Consider the following 18,795-nt stretch of genomic DNA (forward strand, 5'->3'; position numbering starts at 1 on the left):
TAATTAAAAAAATTGGGCTCCCCCTAATTCAGAAAATTTAGGGGGCTTTGAGCCTCCTGGAAAGGGGCTAGCGACGCCTCGGACTGTGTGCATTTTAAATTTATAATATGCCACAAAATGCTACTCAATTAGTAATTGTGGCTAGTAAAGTCAAAGATTACTCCATTAGTATATTAATTACCTAATATAAATGCATTGAAATTTCATATATTAGTTGCAAATTGCACACGATTTGGGCTTAGAGTTACATTAATGTAAAGTAATGGAGTAATTTTCAAATCATTCTCTGACTTACTAAAAAAAGAAATGATTGAATATTAATTGACGAAGTACGTCGTGTACAATTTACTATTTTGTAAAAGTTGTAACTTGTATGAGCAAATTGTAAAAGATGCTACTTAGAAAATGAGATTAAGATAAAGTGAGGTCTCATGTGTGTATTTTTGAGTTTGGAGGCTTGTCCCAAGAAAATGGATAAACTTTTCAAATGTTTCATGTTTTCATGTTGGTATGTATGTTTCAGGAACTTTAAGTTGGGTGACTTTTTTCGTTAATATTTTTTAATAGATATATTGCCTCAAGAAACAAACATTTACTAATATAAATATAATTTATACAAGGCATCTATAACAATACATAATATGCATTTTTAATGAAACATATTTTTCATTTTTTTTTCCATAAAAAATCTTATCTGAAATAATGATATGTGAATACATATATGGGATGTAGTCTCTATATCTTTATATCTTATTGCTTATCAAAATTTCCTTTAAAGTAAGAATAAACAAATATTTGATAACAAATATCACTTATTACACTTTCTTTAAATCAGAGAAAATATATGTATAAGTAATTGTATTAGAGTGATCAAATTCAATCTATTTATTTTTTGTACAAAGATTTTGTTAAAATGATTGATCAAGAGTTGAAATAAGCTTTGAGACGGATTTTGAAATTCATGGCATAGACTATCCTAAATAGTAAATATATTATGTATTTTTCAAATTATAATTTTACCGTGGTTACCATGTGTATACAATAATTAATTAATAGATTATATTTATTCTATGCATAATGACTTATTGCCATAGGTGTGTACTTGGACTCGATATTTGTGACTAGACTATGACTTGATTATATATTTTGAAGCCTTAAACTCGACTTGATCTCACAATCAAATACTCGAGACTTGACTTGTACCTGAGACTATCGACTCGACTTGACCTCAAAACCTAGTTTGTACTTAATTCAAGAAAAGCCGTAATTCTATTTGTCCAAAAGCATGCCATGGAAGATTTTCACCCCATAAGGTACAGAATGTTTGGCCTCCTGACATTACTTATGTAACCTAGAGCATTGATTTTTTTTGTCACCCTGACCGCCCTGCTGAGTTTGGCCCCCAAACTCTTCCTGAAAAAAGCCTCTGAAGGTGTTTTTTAACCATAGTCCATAAGCTACATAGATAAAACGTGCACCAATCTATAGTAAACCAATACTGACAAAAAAAATCCATCGTAAAAGTGAGGTCTCAAACTGGACTAAAGGAATTGGAGATTAGGGTAAAGACTTGAAACTCGACTTGGACTTAGAGTATACCGACATTTTCCTATCTCTGTTAATTAAATATTTGTATCGTCATTAAATTTTTCCCTTAGATATATATTGCTCAAAGGAGGTGGATAATGAATTAATAATCATTATTTATGCTATGATTTTGAAGTAATTGAATTACTAAACTAAGTTGAATTGAACATAATATCAAGTTTAAAAAAAGATCACGCCTTTTTTATTACATAATATATATAATTGATAAGTGGCTAAGGATATAAACTTTTTTTATCAAAAATAAAACATGGGAATTATCATCATGTTTAAAACGTGACCATTCATTAATTAACAGTTATAATATCATGATCTATCATTTCCATATAAAAATGTATCATATTCATTTAATCAATGATTACAAGGGTTATACAATGTATTTTAGAAGAGGTAATGATAGTGGTGCCTCATTTAATAGTTATTAAAATTAAAGAACTCTGTCCTTTAATTAGAATTAGTTACAAATATATTCTTACTAACACAAAAGTTTACCCTGTATTTGTTGTCAGCTGTTGATTGTTTTACTTATGTTCCCTTAATCAGTGTTCTGACCGTTGATTGGTTGAATTTGATTTAGCTTTTGTTAAGCTGTGAGTAATTCAGAATTGTTGAGAATAGTTGGGAATTGCCAATTACCATGAAGTATAGTTGAATAATAATATGTAGTTAGAAGGATTGCATCAAAGCTTTTTTAGATTGGCCAACAATTATCAACTGTTTTTGAGTCTTTTCCTGTTTATTTTGGCATGAAAGTTTGTGAGATAGAATAAAGGGATTATGATACTAGTTTAGTTATATCAATGCTTCTATTAATATTTTAAATATAAAAGTTAAAAGAACACGAATTACAAAATTTAACTATGGATAGAAATAATCTTTAGATTCAATGACTGATTGGAGATTTCAAATTTGTTTAAATTAAAATTATATCAGCTGAGTTTTATTACTTCAATTGAAATGCTTTCAATTCCATTGAAATATTTATATGAACATAACATTTCATTTTTATACGAATCTACTTTCAACTTTGAGTATAGTTTTGTTTATATTTTTCATATACATCTACGATTATGAATCTCCTATTAATGTTAATGTAAGCAAAGGGAAAAGCAGAGAGTTGTAGAGCTTTTTTTTTTTTTTTTTTCATGAGTTATAAAATGTTTGCAATTTTGATTATCACTCCAACATAATAATATACAAATTGATGAGTAAGGAAACTATTACATAAAAAAGAGAGGCTTTAGAAACACCTATGTATACCACTTAAATTAGAGAATGAGTTGCTTTAAGGATGCAGAATGTCAGTTTTATGAAAAATGTGGTAACTTATGGGAGGGTCCTTGTCCAGGTGGAGTCTGCGAGCTGGCACCTTGGTTCATATCAGTCTTTATTTGGACGATCATCGGGACCTTGTGCGGAATAGTACTTTGTTTTAGGTGTAAGGTGAGTAAAACAATCATAGACTTATAATATATTAGTATGTTATTGGCTTCCATATCCTCTATTATGAACTATGTTTACGTGTCTGTAGTTTTGTCTCTTTCATAAACTATATTTCAAAGAAGATAGACGAAACTTGCTTCCCTTTATGGGACATAGCAGTGAGTACCGCTCTGATCCAAGAATGAGTTCTACCTTCCAAGACATTGTCCTTGCAAGGAGTTTGTCACAACAGGCCGATAGATATGTGTAAGCATCTCAGGACTTAGCATAAAGGTGAACATCAAGAAACTTTAAGGAATGGATTATTATTATACTTTGTAAGATTCCAGATTGTGTAAAATAAATCGAAAAAATGAATTATGTATATTGATATTTTTATATTTCTACATTCAAGTTATTTACTCTTATCAATCTTTGGAAATTAATAACATCCTAAAAAGAAAATACAGATGATTAATATAGAAATATAATATGTTTACTATTCAGTCCTTACAATCTTTGACAAACAGTTCCATGTATAAAGTCCTTTTAACTTCCTTATATTTGGTAGATGTTCAATTAAACTATAAAGAGACCCTAAACTAAATCGAAGTGGGTCTTCAATAACAAATTCTCTCAAGGAACGTAGTATCTCCTTGTCGTTTATTATTGCATCTAATAGAAATTTATCAGATATGATACGCTTACCAATTTCAAGTTTTTTCAATTTTTTTAGTTGTATGAACGAAAGCAAAAAATTAGACGAAACATCTCCAGAAATCGAAAGGTTCTACACATAATCAAAGTAAGTACAGCACATTTAGATGTGAAAATTATGTTGTGGTATAATTACTTTCAGAGTATTTGATTCAAAAGGAATATAGGTATCCATATGAGATAGTCCTTGCCAGTTGATAAGGGCCAAATCCTCTAATCTTGGACAATGGTAGAAGAAGGTCGTAATGAGCCTCTCTTCCATATCCCGCATACTTACTAAAGTTATTTTTAACAATCCTTTTCCCATCGATTCCATGGCGGGTAGTATTGATGGACAGCTCAAGATTCCACCCATGACTTGAATTTCTTCTAATTTATTGTAATCTAAAAATGGATAGATATATTTATGATCGGTTTTATTATAAGTTAGAAGCATTACTTACTAGGTAGAAGAGAAAAATTGACACTATGATTATGATCGAAAACAACTTTTTTTATTTGAGGACACCAAGCGTGGATCTTATGAGCATTTTCAGCTAAAAATACTTCTTTGAGACAAAATGGATGAGGAAATTTATTTGTTGAAATAAAATTTAAAAACTCTCCGTTGTCAAAATATTCTAGTGAAGTGGAAAGTCCAGTGAGGATGGCAATCTTTCCACCAGGACTTAAACCCGTTTTGAAGGTAGATAATCTCTTTAGTTGTGTACATTTTCTGATAAAGTTTACTGAGTAGTCGGAAACATACTTGGAGTAGTTAATATTTAAATAAATTAGGCTTTGACTACAATTATTGGTGCATGCTATGATGATCAAGTCAGAACAATCATGCTCCACAGTTAAACTTGAAAGAAGAAACAAATTACTAAGTCCTTTTAAATAAGAGTTATGATATATCACTGAGGATGAAAGGTCTCCATTAGATCCTGGGCCCACGTTTAAACACCTGTAGGATTAAAAAAATCAGGATAGCATGATTTAAAAATGGATTCGAACAGTATGTGTGCAAATATTTGATCACAACTTTCCTTAGTCCAGTAAACTTTGATAGAGAAGTAACAATGTTAGTTCGAAGACTCTCTTCAATGTTCCAAAGGTTTAGCTCTCCTAAATTGGAAACAGCTATCAAATTTACAAATTCACGGATGCAAAATAGTTCTTTAGAATAATTTAATAAGTTATTTGCCGATGGGTTGGAAAATCTTTTTCGTCGTTGTATGGATTGCTCAATACCAATCAGTATCTGAAATAATCCAAATAAAAATCAACAGATTCTTTTAAATGTTTCATTATTTCAATATTTTTATTTCATATATCATTAATTAATACATGTCAACATAGCAAGGACGAATTAGGAAGATGCATTACCCTTGACGCCACTTTAGATGTCAGAGTAAACGGGACGTTTCGAAATATAAAGTGTCGAAAAATGGATATACATTTCATTAAAACTGGTACTAAATCATGACACCCTACATTTTGAATTCTCACTAAACGTCTTGAGTAATATAAAGTAGATTCCTTGATAAAGCTGGATAATGAAGCCAAGGCTAATTCAAGGAGAGAAGGAGCTTCTTTTGAAGAAGACATTTTTGACAAACTGAATTTAATCATTCATTTCTTTCTTATGCGTCAATGAGACATACTGGCAAAATGCCATTTGATTTGGGCAATTAAGTTGCAATATATGTATATTTTGTATACTCCATTTCTCAAATTTATCGAACCCTTTGTGATAAATTAAATGAAATCCAAAAAACTTCAAAACCATGTAATATTAATAATATACATTCCTTCTTTGAGTTCTATGTTTCAATATCCATTATTTGACGAAATCGTGTATTATATATATATATATATATTTTTGCATATTATTTCGTAGTTCAGTCCAATAAATAATTATAATTATAAGTATTTTGTTAACATAAATAATCAGTATATAAAATTTAAATGTAAATTCAAGAACGTAAAATATTTAGGATACTCTGTCTCTTTGTCACCCTTGTATGATAATGATGGAATTTATTGCTTGGATTTATTTTATATTTATTATTTATGGAAAAAAAAATTACAAGAACAATTTTTTCCTCATAAGAGTTAAGAGATACATCACTATAACGAGACATATAAGCAAAGGTTCAATTAGACAAGCTCCAACGTATATGTAGGTCCAGAAATCTTCTACCAGGACCTTCATGCTATTTGACTATATTTTTTCTCTTTTTGAGGCCTCTAGTCCAATAACAACACTCAGAATGTCCGGATTGGGTCATTAGTTGATGAGCTTTGATTTAAATATTCAGAATTATTAGATTGCTACATGACATTTTTAAGACATCTGTGTATTCATACTCAACTTCGTAATTTAGAAAAATTTGATAATAAAAAAATATCCACAACACCAATCTTAAAGTACTTCCATCCATCCTTGCAGAAAAAATTATCCGAATTTTTTTATTTATTAGGATCGATACCAATTTTTATTTTTTAGGGCTATTTAGAAAAAAAATAAACCTTAAATACCCAGTAATAATAATCATAGAAAAGATCGAACATGGTCATTTATACGGAACTATTTAATATCCATCAACAACATAACAGCGAAGATAATTATTAGGCAAAAAAATTACGGAATCCAAAAATTGTATCCGAATAATTTTGATCCTAGTTGTATTATTTTATAAATGGTTGGGGCGGTTGCCAGGGGTTTTATTAAAATTTGTGTCTATGGACAATAAACGACAAAAAAGAGTAAAACACTTCAAACAATTACTGATAATTTCAAAGATTACGAAAATATTTAACTATGTTGGTAATCAGAGTAAATCAGAATTAAAGAAAAAAGCGAATATTCAAAAATAGCTGTTGTTATCACGTGATGAAGGTTAAGTCATTTTAAGACTTTTGATTCCATTTTACTAATCAGTATAAACTGTTGATTTTGTTTTCATTTAAACAATTATTTGATCTTGTTTTTGAATGGAAATATATCGGTAATGATGGGCAAATTTTGCCAATTATTCTCAAACTACCTATAATTGTCTTGCTAATATATCATTGGGGTCTTAATATATAATTCATTTTTTTATTAATGCAAGACCCTAACTTTGTTACAAAAGATAAGCAGTATATATATAGAATATATCAATAAATAAATCGATGTATATTTCAATTTGAGAATATAAATAATTTTTTTTTCTTATTTAATTAAAAAATAATAATAAGATATTGCACCATTGACTTTAATACTTAAATGCATATTTATATAAGGCACAAAAAAACCTGTACAGGTATTATGGTTTCTTGGAAATTAATATGTTGCTATTTTTAAAATAAATATGTAAATTGCAAATGAATTTGGAACGTTGGGATCCATTATAATCCTTTTCTAAGGAATAAGCTACTTTTGTAATATTATTCAAGTGATTGCTAATCAAACAACAAGACTTATGATGACAAGGTAAGATAGACTCTCATTTCATGTTGAATAATGCTGTCTTATACATTTAAATCTTCATCTCCTTCTTTTGTGTTTGGTATTGAATCAGTCAAGTCTTTAGAAGGAAGCTTTTTAGGATCCAAAGTAATCACAGATTGATCCAAGGGTCGATTCCAGTTTTGTGCATTTGCCTTTACTTCCTTTTCCTCTTGCTCTTGCTTATTTCGTTTGAATTCTATAACAAAATAAATGCTTTAATTATAATTATAAATAAGTTCTAAGAATTAAGGAGTACCTTGAATTTCATAGAAATATTTTGGACTTGTAATCCCAAAGAACCATCCTAGTTTTTCACCAATTGAGTCAGCCATTTGAACAGCAGAGCAGCCAGAAAACGAAGCATAATAAATTAACCAAGGGATCCACTTGAGGGTTTTAGGATTCTTTATAGTCTCTTTCGGTGGTGTAGTTTCTTTTCGTACTTCTTCTTCTTTCTCTTCGTCTGTAGAGTACTCCTCAATGACACCATCACTAAAATGAATTGTTCTCCTAGGGACTTTAGTTTTTTCAGTCGATCCTTCTTTTTTTGTATCCGATTCTTGAATTATGATATCACCAGCACTGCTTGGAATTTTCCGTAATAACTCCTGAAAGAATAGAGCATTTTACAGAGTACTTTAATTATAAACAAGTTCCCTTATTATTAATTAAGCAAACCTTTTTATTTTCATTTAATTTAGGATCCAATTGATCCAAAACAATTGCTTCCGACATCATTTTTTCAATCAATCAATATGCACTGACATAATGAGTTAGAATTCTGGTAGTCAAGACTACAAAGTCAAACAATTGGAGTAAAAATATCTAGTATATTTTATTATTGTTGTATGAAGTGAACAAACAAATTAGAAATCCATAGAGATTAATTATTGTACTATTATTACACATACGACATTACGTACAAGCTACAACTGTCAACATCGTAGGGAAGACCCAAACAGATTGTTATAACTTTTATGGCATTGATCAAAGAAGGCTTTAGTATATATTTCCTATTGATTAAATCTGAATTAGGTATATGTTTATCTAGTTAGCGCTATGTCAAATTAGTTGAATTATAACATTTTTTAATAATTCTAAAAATATCAAAACTTGATACTTTGTTTTTAAATAATTCATATTATGATTATTTCTGTATAAATTCAAATAAGTTTATACTCAAATGATGTAACCTAACATAGGCATCAGATTGGATTATATTTGAAAATAAATCTTCATAACCCTCTTTCCTAGCTCAAAACGGTAACTATCTACCCTCATATCATATAACCCATTGCTATAGCCAAAAAATAATATTAATGGCGGAATTGGGCAACTAAATTGAACATGCATATATTGAGGACATAGTTAAGCTTTTTTATGGTGTAGGTCCTATAATGAACCATATCAATTTAATGTAGTTTTCGGTAGTGACATCAAGTATCAGAGAAAACTTATCTGGCTCCCCTACATGTTTTGAAAAGAAATACATGAACATAATTAAATGCATCCATAAGAATACGCCTTATCAATTATCAAATACAGAAAAATGTAACTCATTGTAGAGATCTTTTTTTTTTTCATAACCTTAATAACATCATTTATATGTATAAATATAACTAATATATTTTATTATGAAGATGTGTTAATAAAACTCCCTTCCGATTTATTTAGTCAATGCGCAAAAGGTCCATAAAACAAGTGCGCACATTCAAATAATAATAAAGGTGGGTGTAAACACTTAAAATCCCGACCATTTAATTCAAAATCTATTATTTATCATATGAACCTTATATACACTTAGTGTATTTAATCAAACTGTCATATTTTTAAATTCAAATCTTCTTAATAAAAACTAAATTGGAAGACTATTTATTTTTACTAATAATATAAGTAAATAATAAAGCTAAATACTGCTCCACAAAATCAATGTTTTATATACGAAATATTGAGCATTATCGAAACAAATAGTACCTAATTTTGTGTAAATATAGATATACATATAATATATGGTAAACATAAACTAACACTTGACGACTTACATAAACATAAAAAAGTACAAATTTGAAGATATTATGGACAAAGAGTATGGATTAAATTAAGGACTAAACTATACATTTGTGAATGAGTATTATGTTAAGAAAAATGAACTCTAATAATATTAGGTACAAGATAACATGAATAAGATCTAAATGCTTTTTGTTATAATGCTCTATTCAATTTAAAACTACAAAAATGTACGATGGCAACAACCAAACATAACTACTGAATAAACTCGAGAAACAAATCGTGCTACCTGATGAAAATATATTGGTCAATGTGATGGATGGGGATGAAGTAGGAGATTTAGAGTAATTATTGATAGTATCAATTCCATACCAAATGCTTAGGGACTTATCGTTATCCACATAAGACTCCGAAGAAGATTGCTGACCTATCAGTTTTTGAAACTTTTTAGTTTCCTCTGTTTGCTCTTGTTGCTGTTGATACTGAAGAAATTGAAGTAGAGCTCGCGTTTTCTGATTTTCACTTAGATCATTAAATGTTCCCTGAACAGTAGCCTTCGAAGATGAAGAATAAGTTCGATATACTGTTTTTGAGTCATATAAAGACTCTCCAGGTTGAATATGATCAATTTTAAAACCGGCAGATTGTACTAAATCTAATATACTATTATTCCCAATAAAATGTCCAGCACCAAAGGCAAAAAAGTATGATTTTCCGGGTCGGTTCACTAACAAGTCGATAACTCTTGCAGCCATTCGACGATTTCTTTGATCAATCATGTATTGACGGAAAAAGGAGTCAATGGTTTGAGCCATACTTAACTCAGATGGAGATAAATGGAGAAGGGAGTTATCATCCTCCGGGGCTAAACTAGGTAACAGAATAGAGTCACGGCTATAAATAACTTTATTCAAGTTCCCAGATTTATAACTCTCTATCAGGTCGTCAGTTGATTGGTGCGCAGATGCACGTTGAAAATATCGGAGTTCCTCTTGACGTTTAAGAGTCTGATTAAGAGCAAATACAACCTACAAGATAATTTATATATGATTAGTATAGCACTATGGGGAAGTAAATATGCCTACCTGCGAGGCATTGAGTCGGTTCAGAGGGCCACATTGCTCTTTCACTCTCTCAATGGCTTTAATTTTCTTTTTCTGCTTTCCTGCTAATTTACTTAAATACAAGTCTAAAACTGGAAAACCACGGGAAGAAATATCTTTTTGATTAAGAGAATTGATCATGAGAGTTATCCAAATGGGTTGCTTTCTTTCCCAATTACTCGTAATGGCTGAAAATAGATACTCCGGATCAATGCCTCGTTGTTCTTGATATGGAGTGATCCAAGAAGGGATTTGTTTGTGGATATATTCTAAATGGAGTCTTAGGCGAACGTAGATATCAGTAGGAATCACCTGAGAAAGATGTTGTCCTTGGGGTAGGAGTTGACAAGTGGACAGGGCGGAGAGTGTGCCAGGGTCTGTAAGATCTAACTCGAAATAAACCAAATCTGAGTCCTGAAAACAAAGAAATATAAAATAAAACTCTTGAAATTGAAGAAAAAAACGACAAAAGAATTTACTCTGAATGCATCCTTGGAGTTTTGAGCTATATAATTCCAGACACGGGTATAAGGAACGTGAATCGTTCCAAAGAAATACGACGGAGGTTTCAAATCAATTCGCCATAGGAATGAATTGTGTGCTTGGCCGTAAGGGGATGTCAGAATAATGAACATCTGAAAAATAAGAGTAACAGTTGGGAATGAATCATGGGATCCTGATCTTGGAAATAAACTACAATTAACAATACATAAAATCAAAACTTAAATGAAATTCAAATTGAATGTCAGTCACTTGTGAGTGTCAATTGTCAGGGGTCAAATAATTAATTCTAAGATTTGAAAATACCAATTGAAAAATGGGGTATCGCATAGCAGAACCCATCATTATCCTGGTTGCTCTTGTTCTTCATTTCATCTCAACCCGTCCCTTCCAAATCCCGATCTCTACATTCCAAATCAGATTTCTTTGTTGTCAATCTTTTGTTTTTCTTTTATTTACAAGAGAAACTTGTAATACAACGGTTCAAAAAGAACATTCTATCACAAACTTGCATCATTAAAGAATATACGTATGTATATATAAAAAGTACCATAAAACCCCGAATCATACCCTCTATAAGTTATAATTTATAACTTATAAACGATAACAACAATTTCACTGACGTAACAAATTGCATCATAATTTAAGGAGACGCCATCTTGAGGGCCCAAAGTTGATATTTCTACTATAATTATATAGTAAAATGAATCTCTGATGAAACTCCATCTAATGTCTTTAAAATTAAAAATTGACTTGAAATTTCTATTGAATATATTTAAAGTTATAGGTACTGAAAATCCCAATGGAATGTCTGGATTTGTAAAAAAAATATCCGCGATTAAAGACGAGAAAAGTAGGATAATTAGAGAAAATTGTATTATTCTTTCCATTGTTTGTAATAGTTAATTTGTTTCTACAATATGAAAATAAGATTGTATAGCAATATCACAATATATTTCTCATACATATTATGGTATGGTATAACTTGTCAATAGAGGAATAAATCTTTGATAGATGGTAAGGTTTAGCTCCTATTATATGTTAGCCTCATTTTTACATCCAATAGTTTACTACTTTCTTTAATAGTAATGAAAGAAGGATATTATTGTTATAAAACTTGCTTGATTAGGACCCCAAAATGGCCGACCTCAACAATTCTAATGTCACATGAAAGCACTCAAATAAATAAATTTATGGAAACTATTCATAGTCGTAAGCAGTGGTGTTAGTAGATACTTAGCCCTTCTCCTCCACAATAAAAAAAATTTATAATTAATAATAATTACAAATAAACTATTCATTTAATTATTTCAAAAGTGGGGAGGGGTTGATGACTGATGAGGGACGGCTCTTTGTCCTCCTTGTTCTGTCACCAATACTATGGTTCGCCAATACAATATATTTAAGACTTTAAAGTAATCATTTTGTCATTTGCAAAAAAAGAGGCCTCTATCAGTGTTGAATTTTTAATAAATTTAAGAATAAATATCAATATATTCTCATTCTTGTTTTTTTTTTAGAAAATAAATTGTGATTCTTTTTTTTTTTATTGTATTTTTTGGCTTGAAGTCATTGTTTCTTTTAAGCAGATTTTCAAAGTATTCTATCTGTGCTGTATGAAAACCAAAGAAAATCCGACATTTCATGAATGTAAAAGAAACTATCCGAACGCCCTGGACAAAATGTAAAAAAAGGTGACGATTGGCCACCCCGTAAATTTATATTATCGATAAGAGTTAAATTGAATATCTACTTTTAATCATGAAATTTGCGTAACAACTTAAAATAGGTAATAATATTATATTTATAGTATTTAATTATGTAGCTAGTAGAGTTGGGTCGATCCTAGGAGTGCATTCCTAATCGGATTTTTTTCCTCGGGTGGAATTAATTAGAAATAATAATAGTTCAGTCTTTTTTCTTATCGGTCCCAAGGTTAATTAACCTTGATCGGTCCTATCTTTTTCAACATTTCTACCATTTATTTATCTAGCTAACATGCTAGCTATGAGGCATAAGAACCAATTGGTTCTTTGAGTTATTAATCTTACTTCACTCCTAGTTAGGATGAATGAAAACAAAATCAAAGTAAATAAGGAATTATAGCTAGAACTCAAATGACTACCTTGAATCCTATAGTTAGAACGTAATATGTATTACTTAAGTATTATATTTATACTTCAGGACTCTCGTTTCTTTCTGAGGTTAATACATATGACATTTTATTTTTCAAGAGCAGTTGTTAGGACTGAAGTCTATCTAGTTTATTTTACAGTTATCCAAAAATAGTATCTAGATATAGTTTAGGGAATTTGTATATATATATATATATATGCAGTCCATTGACGTCATATTCGCTCTATTATGGGCTACATTATATTAATATTTTTATTTTTTATTATTCAGACTCGATTTTATTGATTGAGGTACGTACATCAAACCACCATGCGGGTTAGTTCTCGGAGGGCTGCATGCAGATACGTTTACAGTCAGCTATGGCACTTTGGTTCTTCGATGATGGACTTAATTATCAGGGATTCCGGATTATTATTTTCGGTCTAGGATATTCTTTCTCCATATCAGAAAGTGTCCAAAGTCTCATTGATTAATATGGACATAATGATGCAAAGGTAATTTAATACTAATTCTGTTTATTTCAAGTAATTAATATTTTTTATTAATTAATTTATAAATATTAAATACAGAAAAAAATTATATAACTCATAAATACGTAGAACTCTGCATCAACAATGATCTCTCCAAGATATTGAATAATTTGTAGTATAGAGCGTTTTCACATGACGGGAACATTCTATACTTGTCCATTTTGGCGGCCTAAAAATTATATAACGCTAAAAACCTCTTTTCTCTAAGTATTAAGGAAAATAGTGAACTTGTGGATGTCCATATGTTCCATTTTATCAAGGTTTCTTTGTAATATGAATCCATATCGTTTTATTTGTATTATTCTGTGGTTTAAAAAAATAATTATTTATAATTATAGGGACAACATTCCAACACCATTTGAAAATTCAGGGAGAAGTCATCTTTTTCTAGAAATTTCGGATTTCCTGAAGTCAATGGATTAAAATAAGGCAGGGGTGTCTAAATATTAAATCCCAAAAAGTACATCATTAAAAATAATTTGGAAGTTCCCATTGAGCCTAATCTGAATACAATTGGAAATGCATTATGATGTGGATTCATATGAGCTCGTGAATATGTAAGTGTTTATATATATATATATATTAGGTTTTGCAAAATTATCCTCCGATTTTTTGGGTCTGACTAAAATGAAAATCATCAAAACATTGTTGTGAAGGATTTTAGAAATTATTTTTCATAATAAATAATATCAATTTTGATATTATAAAAAATACATTTGAGTAAATGTAATCATCATTCGAATGTATGGTCCATATTCCTTACCCCTAAAGTTAGGCTTACTTAGTTTAAATTGAGCTTAAGGCCGGTACTAGTATAAGCGTAGGAGAGGAAAAAGTTTAGGGGGCAACTTTAAAATAAAAGACTGAATAATAACCGTATATAGCAAAATCACAGTTGGAATATTGCTAGGTATATTTGCAATTTAGCAATATTGGGGGTGAGGGCAATTGCCCTCACGTCTCCTGAGCCTATGAGTTGTAAGGCAGTGTCTAAGGTCGTCTTGACTTCCAGTCTAAATTGCCCTCTCTCAGCTGGCTTCTTTCTAAGGTAATCCTGCAAAGAGGAGTGTAAAAATGTTGACTTACGTTTGCAATTAGCTTTACTAGTTTATTTGTCCTTAAAAATTTGGTCGAGGAACTTCTTAAAATCTTATGTCAATGAATTGGAAGATAATGATGCAGTTTACGCTTATTTTAAACAAAATTAGCAACAACTTTGAATGATGATACTAGGCATAAATGAATGGAATAGAGCTTTTTTTTATCGGTTGTAATCTTGTTCATTGCTTCTTATTATAAGCTTTGTTCGTAAGGCCAATCGTAAATTATTATCCTTAGTATATTTTTTTGCACTAAAACATTCCTGTTTATAGACATAAACTAGGGTATGATTGTAAAGGAAAACAGTTTTTCAATGATTAAATTCAAGATAAATGAAGAATTTTGTCTTTTTTTTTTTTACTTTTGCAATCTAATTCTAAAGTTAATTAATTATCTTATTCATTTACCTTGGATTTGTATCACGTATTAAAGCTCTTCCTTTCTTGATTGATGAATTTAGTAATCTGATAGTTGTCTTTCTGTGCGTAATAGTTAGTTTCATTTATATTGACAATACTAAAAGAAAAAAATATATATTTCAGGTTATGGATGAAGGGAAGCTGTTTCTGGACGACAAAACTAGTGTGGAATATGTTAAGCAAATTTTGAGCCTTCGGAAACAAATTTTTAAATCATGTATCGAAACGATAACCACTAGATTCTTTTTTTGAAATTTAGTTCGCCAATAAATGACTGTTATTGACGATGTGTTATTATAACTTACAAATAATAAATTAAGTTATTTACTGTAATAAAGCCTAATATTTGTCATTTAAAAATATTTTCCTTTTTTTTATAAAAGGTCGATCCTTGTTAATAAATTTCTTCTCATAGTATATATTTCAAAATGATAAATTATGGCACGTGACGCTTTTAGGATACTTCCTAAAAAAACTCGAAAGACCTTGTCACAAAAATAGCTGATATACCAGCCTTCTTGATAGATACTTTTTGAATTTCCCCATATGCAAATTCGAATATTAAAGTTTAGGTATTTGCGAATTTAGATACGCATATTTGATGCATCATTAATGCAACCATTTCTGTATATCTTGTTCGTACATACTATATACGTATTTAAATTTACTTTGTATTACATAATTAACTAACAAACTTTAAATATTCACGTTTTATGGGATAGTTTTGAAAGAGTCTCATGTGATCCTTAAGATAGCGTGTGTGCATAAAAAGACCACACGAGAGTCAACGCCATGATTTAAAGATGAATAATAAACCTTTTTGATTAAAACTATTATAACATAATTTAAATTGATTATTATTTTAATAATAATCAATTTATAATATCTTACAAATAAGATACCTTACAAAAATATAGCCCAATAAATTTTGGGTTATAGTACGAAAACTGTAGGTCTGGAAGGGCTATAATTTGAAATGCATTGATGTAAATATTATCTCTTTAGCTTCCTTAGGTACGTTGCTTTAGTTGATTACAGACGTTAGTGACGGAGCATCAGAGAAATGTGCAGATTTAACCTTTCCATCAGATTTTTAATAAATTCTGTTTCTTGATTCGAAGTATTGACATTTCTTTTTAGAGATTATTTTTGAGATGTGTCTGCTTAGGAAAGTTAGTTGAACTATCATTCAAATTATAATGGTTATCCTTCACGTCCAATTTCCAATCTTAGTATCGGAAGCTCAATTACAAAGAAGGATAGAAATTGTCTTATCTTATTTTACAACGGTAGAAAAAAAGTCGGGATCGGAAATCAATAAATCAAAGAATGCAATTCTCCAAAGTGGCTTATGGCATCCGGGAGCAGGTTTGAAAATTTCAAATTGTTCTAACAAAGAAATGATAACTGTTATAGGCATTAAATGGGTGGGCTCTGGTCTCTCAGAATTAACGAAGAATCCCAACATGGGATGGAGATATGTGATAACATTAAGTCCATACTATGAATATGTTATGGAGCTGATCTTATAAATGGATATATCGACGACTTTTCCACTTTGCTTGCTGCAACACAAAGGGTTCTTTGGAAAGCGACTCCCACGTACGATTGTGGAACGACCGTGGATATATTCATAAGAATCTTTGTAAGAAACCTTTTTTTAAGAATTTACGTGACCCTGTATCTTTGGAATAGGAGGCACTTATAAAAAATCAGCGAACAATATATGATATTGGTATTCACTCTGTTTGTTTGTTTTTTAGCGAAAAGTTTACTTTTCCTCTCATTAAACATGTCAGGCTACACAATGTGCTTGTTCCTTGGCATTTGAAAATGTATTTTTCTACTTCAGAAGAGTGTTATATAAGTGTGATGGATGGATTAGGGAATTAAATATATCTCGTAATTGGAATCATCGGATTATGTTTTCGACTTCGCGAATAGCTGATGACAGAAAATTGTCAGCTCAATTTCAAATAGCCACAGGAATTTTGTTTTTTAGCACTTCATGTAAAGATTGAGGTAAATTATTCCAAACTATTAGACACACTTCTTCGGAATGTCAACGATTACATATTCTGAGATAATTAATTAGTTTAAACCTGAAGGGTCTGAAAGACAATAATGTTAATATAATTACGGCGATAATTTTATTCGGCATGTCATTAAAAAAGAAAGAAAGAACTCCTTAAGCTAGGTCGATAGGGAATGCTTTATTAAATGTAAAGAGTTACCTAGCTAAGAATATAACTGTAGGAGAATCCGTGGCTGCAGAGGAAATTCGTGCTATTTTGATTTGGCGGTGGCAAGATATGGAGCGTTCGAATTGAAAATCCTTAGGGCGATCGAAGGTGCTTTGGACTGGGCCTCTGATATAATTAGATATCATATATCAAACACATCAAGACATTTTTGTACCTTGCAGAAGATACTCTAACTCTTTTGAAAGAGCAAAAAAAAACAAAAAACAACGAGCTAGTTGTGTTTGTAGGCCTTAATCTAATGAGGAAATTTTAAACTATAATGTTTTATTATATTTTTGTAAATGCATCTTAACCAGAAATTTTTAGATAATTCTAATTTTTATAAACTATTTGTTGTCTGCTTAACTGCTTGTTGTTTTAGTATTCATTGGTTTGAATTATCATATGTCATAATAATCATGGTTTTATATTGTTATGCCTACGTAGGGAATAAGTATAGTATTCCCTGGCCTACGGCTGCTCAAATAAGATTACTAAACCTTAATCCGATTGATCCTTTTGAATCCATCAACATGGATCCTTCATATGCTGTTTAATTTGATATTGTATTGACAAAAGCCAAGTATGATCGTCTTCAATCTTTGATAGAAAAAATACATCTTAAAGAGAAGAAACAAGGACGGAAGCTCCATAATGCATGTCTTAACAATCAGAATACATAATAATATTCAAGTTATAAAAATTATTAAAGAAAAAGAGCTTTTACAACCCCAGAACATTTCAATTCTTGAAGGACGTTTCAATAATGTTCAATTTGGAAACGAGACAGGATTGCTGGAAAAGAAAACTGAAACAACTGCGTTTTCACCAGAAGTGATAGATTTTTCTACAACTCTTTTTTTGTTACAGTCCCAAAATCATTTGATTTCGTTTCTCAACTCCTGACTTTACCGAGCGAGCGCACAATCCAAAGATATGTAGGCAGCATTGTTTGCTATCATGGATTTCAAATACCAGCATTTGAGGAGCTGAAACGCCAGAGCAATTATCCTTATTTTAAAGAGGCTAGCCTCTGTATAGATGGCATGTCCATTAAACAGATGATTGAATTTGATAATAAGTTAGGAATGTGTTTTGGTTATCTTAACTTTGGTGTTCTCAGCAACAGTGGCGAAGAGTTACCAGCAAATGAATGCATTGTGATGCTCTTTGGCCTTAAAACCTTTTGGAAATTACATATCGCTTATTTCTTAATCAAGGGAATTCCAGAATCTGTTCTGGCAAGAATCATTCGTCAAGCTATGGTATTCGCTGTTGTAGCCGGTGTTATGGTAGGATCCATTTCTATGGATGGAGCTAGCTACAACATCTCGGCATTAGATATTCTCCGCTGAAATCTTCAACCTAAGGTTAATAACTATTAATGAGTATGAAATTGCTAATATAAGTATGATTCCTTCTTTTAAATTCAGAATATTGACGACATATGTACAATATTCCCTCATCCATGCAAAAATAAAACCGTAGTTACAATCTGCAATCCTCCTCATATTGCCAAAAACGCCATGAATC

The 18,795-nt window shown here is 30.5% G+C and overlaps 2 protein-coding genes and 2 long non-coding RNA genes across 6 annotated transcripts; 2 read left to right on the forward strand and 2 right to left on the reverse strand.

Moving 5' to 3' along the window:
* The first annotated feature begins 2,041 nt into the window (after window positions 1-2,041).
* On the forward strand, window positions 2,042-3,518 carry LOC121128190 (uncharacterized). The gene is made up of 2 exons (XR_005868089.2): window positions 2,042-3,048; window positions 3,137-3,518. It is a non-coding gene; the product is annotated as an uncharacterized lncRNA (long non-coding RNA).
* LOC121128188 (uncharacterized) lies at window positions 3,406-5,356 on the reverse strand. Of its 2 annotated transcripts, none has more exons than XM_071892969.1 (6): window positions 5,113-5,356; window positions 4,772-4,987; window positions 4,188-4,689; window positions 3,881-4,128; window positions 3,542-3,817; window positions 3,406-3,480 (listed from the first exon to the last, which is right to left on the reverse strand). In XM_071892969.1, the coding sequence occupies exons 1-6, from the start codon at window positions 5,332-5,334 to the stop codon at window positions 3,424-3,426; spliced, it is 1,521 nt and encodes a 506-aa protein (XP_071749070.1). In that variant the 5' UTR covers window positions 5,335-5,356; the 3' UTR covers window positions 3,406-3,423. The 2 variants fall into 2 exon arrangements, with proteins under 2 accessions (XP_071749070.1, XP_071749071.1); XM_071892970.1 differs by having other exon boundaries at window positions 5,221-5,350.
* A 1,519-nt stretch (window positions 5,357-6,875) lies between these two features.
* On the reverse strand, window positions 6,876-11,401 carry LOC121128560 (metalloprotease TIKI2). Of its 2 annotated transcripts, XM_040724156.2 has the most exons (6): window positions 11,140-11,310; window positions 10,812-10,967; window positions 10,315-10,746; window positions 9,519-10,257; window positions 7,479-7,830; window positions 6,876-7,418 (listed from the first exon to the last, which is right to left on the reverse strand). In XM_040724156.2, the coding sequence occupies exons 1-5, from the start codon at window positions 11,176-11,178 to the stop codon at window positions 7,796-7,798; spliced, it is 1,401 nt and encodes a 466-aa protein (XP_040580090.1). In that variant the 5' UTR covers window positions 11,179-11,310; the 3' UTR covers window positions 6,876-7,418; window positions 7,479-7,795. The 2 variants fall into 2 exon arrangements, with proteins under 2 accessions (XP_040580090.1, XP_040580089.1); XM_040724155.2 differs by lacking the exons at window positions 6,876-7,418; window positions 7,479-7,830 and having other exon boundaries at window positions 9,079-10,257; window positions 11,140-11,401.
* Window positions 11,402-13,230: 1,829 nt separating this feature from the next.
* LOC121128561 (uncharacterized) lies at window positions 13,231-15,436 on the forward strand. Its single transcript, XR_005868194.2, has 3 exons — window positions 13,231-13,463; window positions 13,838-14,056; window positions 15,143-15,436. It is a non-coding gene; the product is annotated as an uncharacterized lncRNA (long non-coding RNA).
* Window positions 15,437-18,795: the final 3,359 nt, after the last annotated feature.

The sequence above is a fragment of the Lepeophtheirus salmonis genome, chromosome 13 (genome assembly GCF_016086655.4).
Source record: "Lepeophtheirus salmonis chromosome 13, UVic_Lsal_1.4, whole genome shotgun sequence".
NCBI classification, from domain to species: Eukaryota; Metazoa; Arthropoda; class Copepoda; order Siphonostomatoida; family Caligidae; genus Lepeophtheirus; species Lepeophtheirus salmonis.

What these genes read in the sequence shown, in the direction of transcription:
- LOC121128560 (XM_040724155.2), bottom strand. Translation starts at nt 11,178, where the DNA reads ATGATGGGTTCTGCTATGCGATACCCCATTTTTCAATTG. An exon ending in GATACCCCATTTTTCAATTG is followed by an intron (nt 10,968 to 11,139) that starts GTATTTTCAAAT and finishes CTTATTTTTCAG; the next exon opens with ATGTTCATTATTCTGACATC. An exon ending in ACCGACTCAATGCCTCGCAG is followed by an intron (nt 10,258 to 10,314) that starts GTAGGCATATTT and finishes ATTATCTTGTAG; the next exon opens with GTTGTATTTGCTCTTAATCA.
- LOC121128188 (XM_071892969.1), bottom strand. Translation starts at nt 5,334, where the DNA reads ATGTCTTCTTCAAAAGAAGCTCCTTCTCTCCTTGAATTAGCCTTGGCT. An exon ending in CAATTTTTCTCTTCTACCTA is followed by an intron (nt 4,129 to 4,187) that starts GTAAGTAATGCT and finishes ATCCATTTTTAG; the next exon opens with ATTACAATAAATTAGAAGAA. An exon ending in TTGAATCAAATACTCTGAAA is followed by an intron (nt 3,818 to 3,880) that starts GTAATTATACCA and finishes GATTATGTGTAG; the next exon opens with AACCTTTCGATTTCTGGAGA.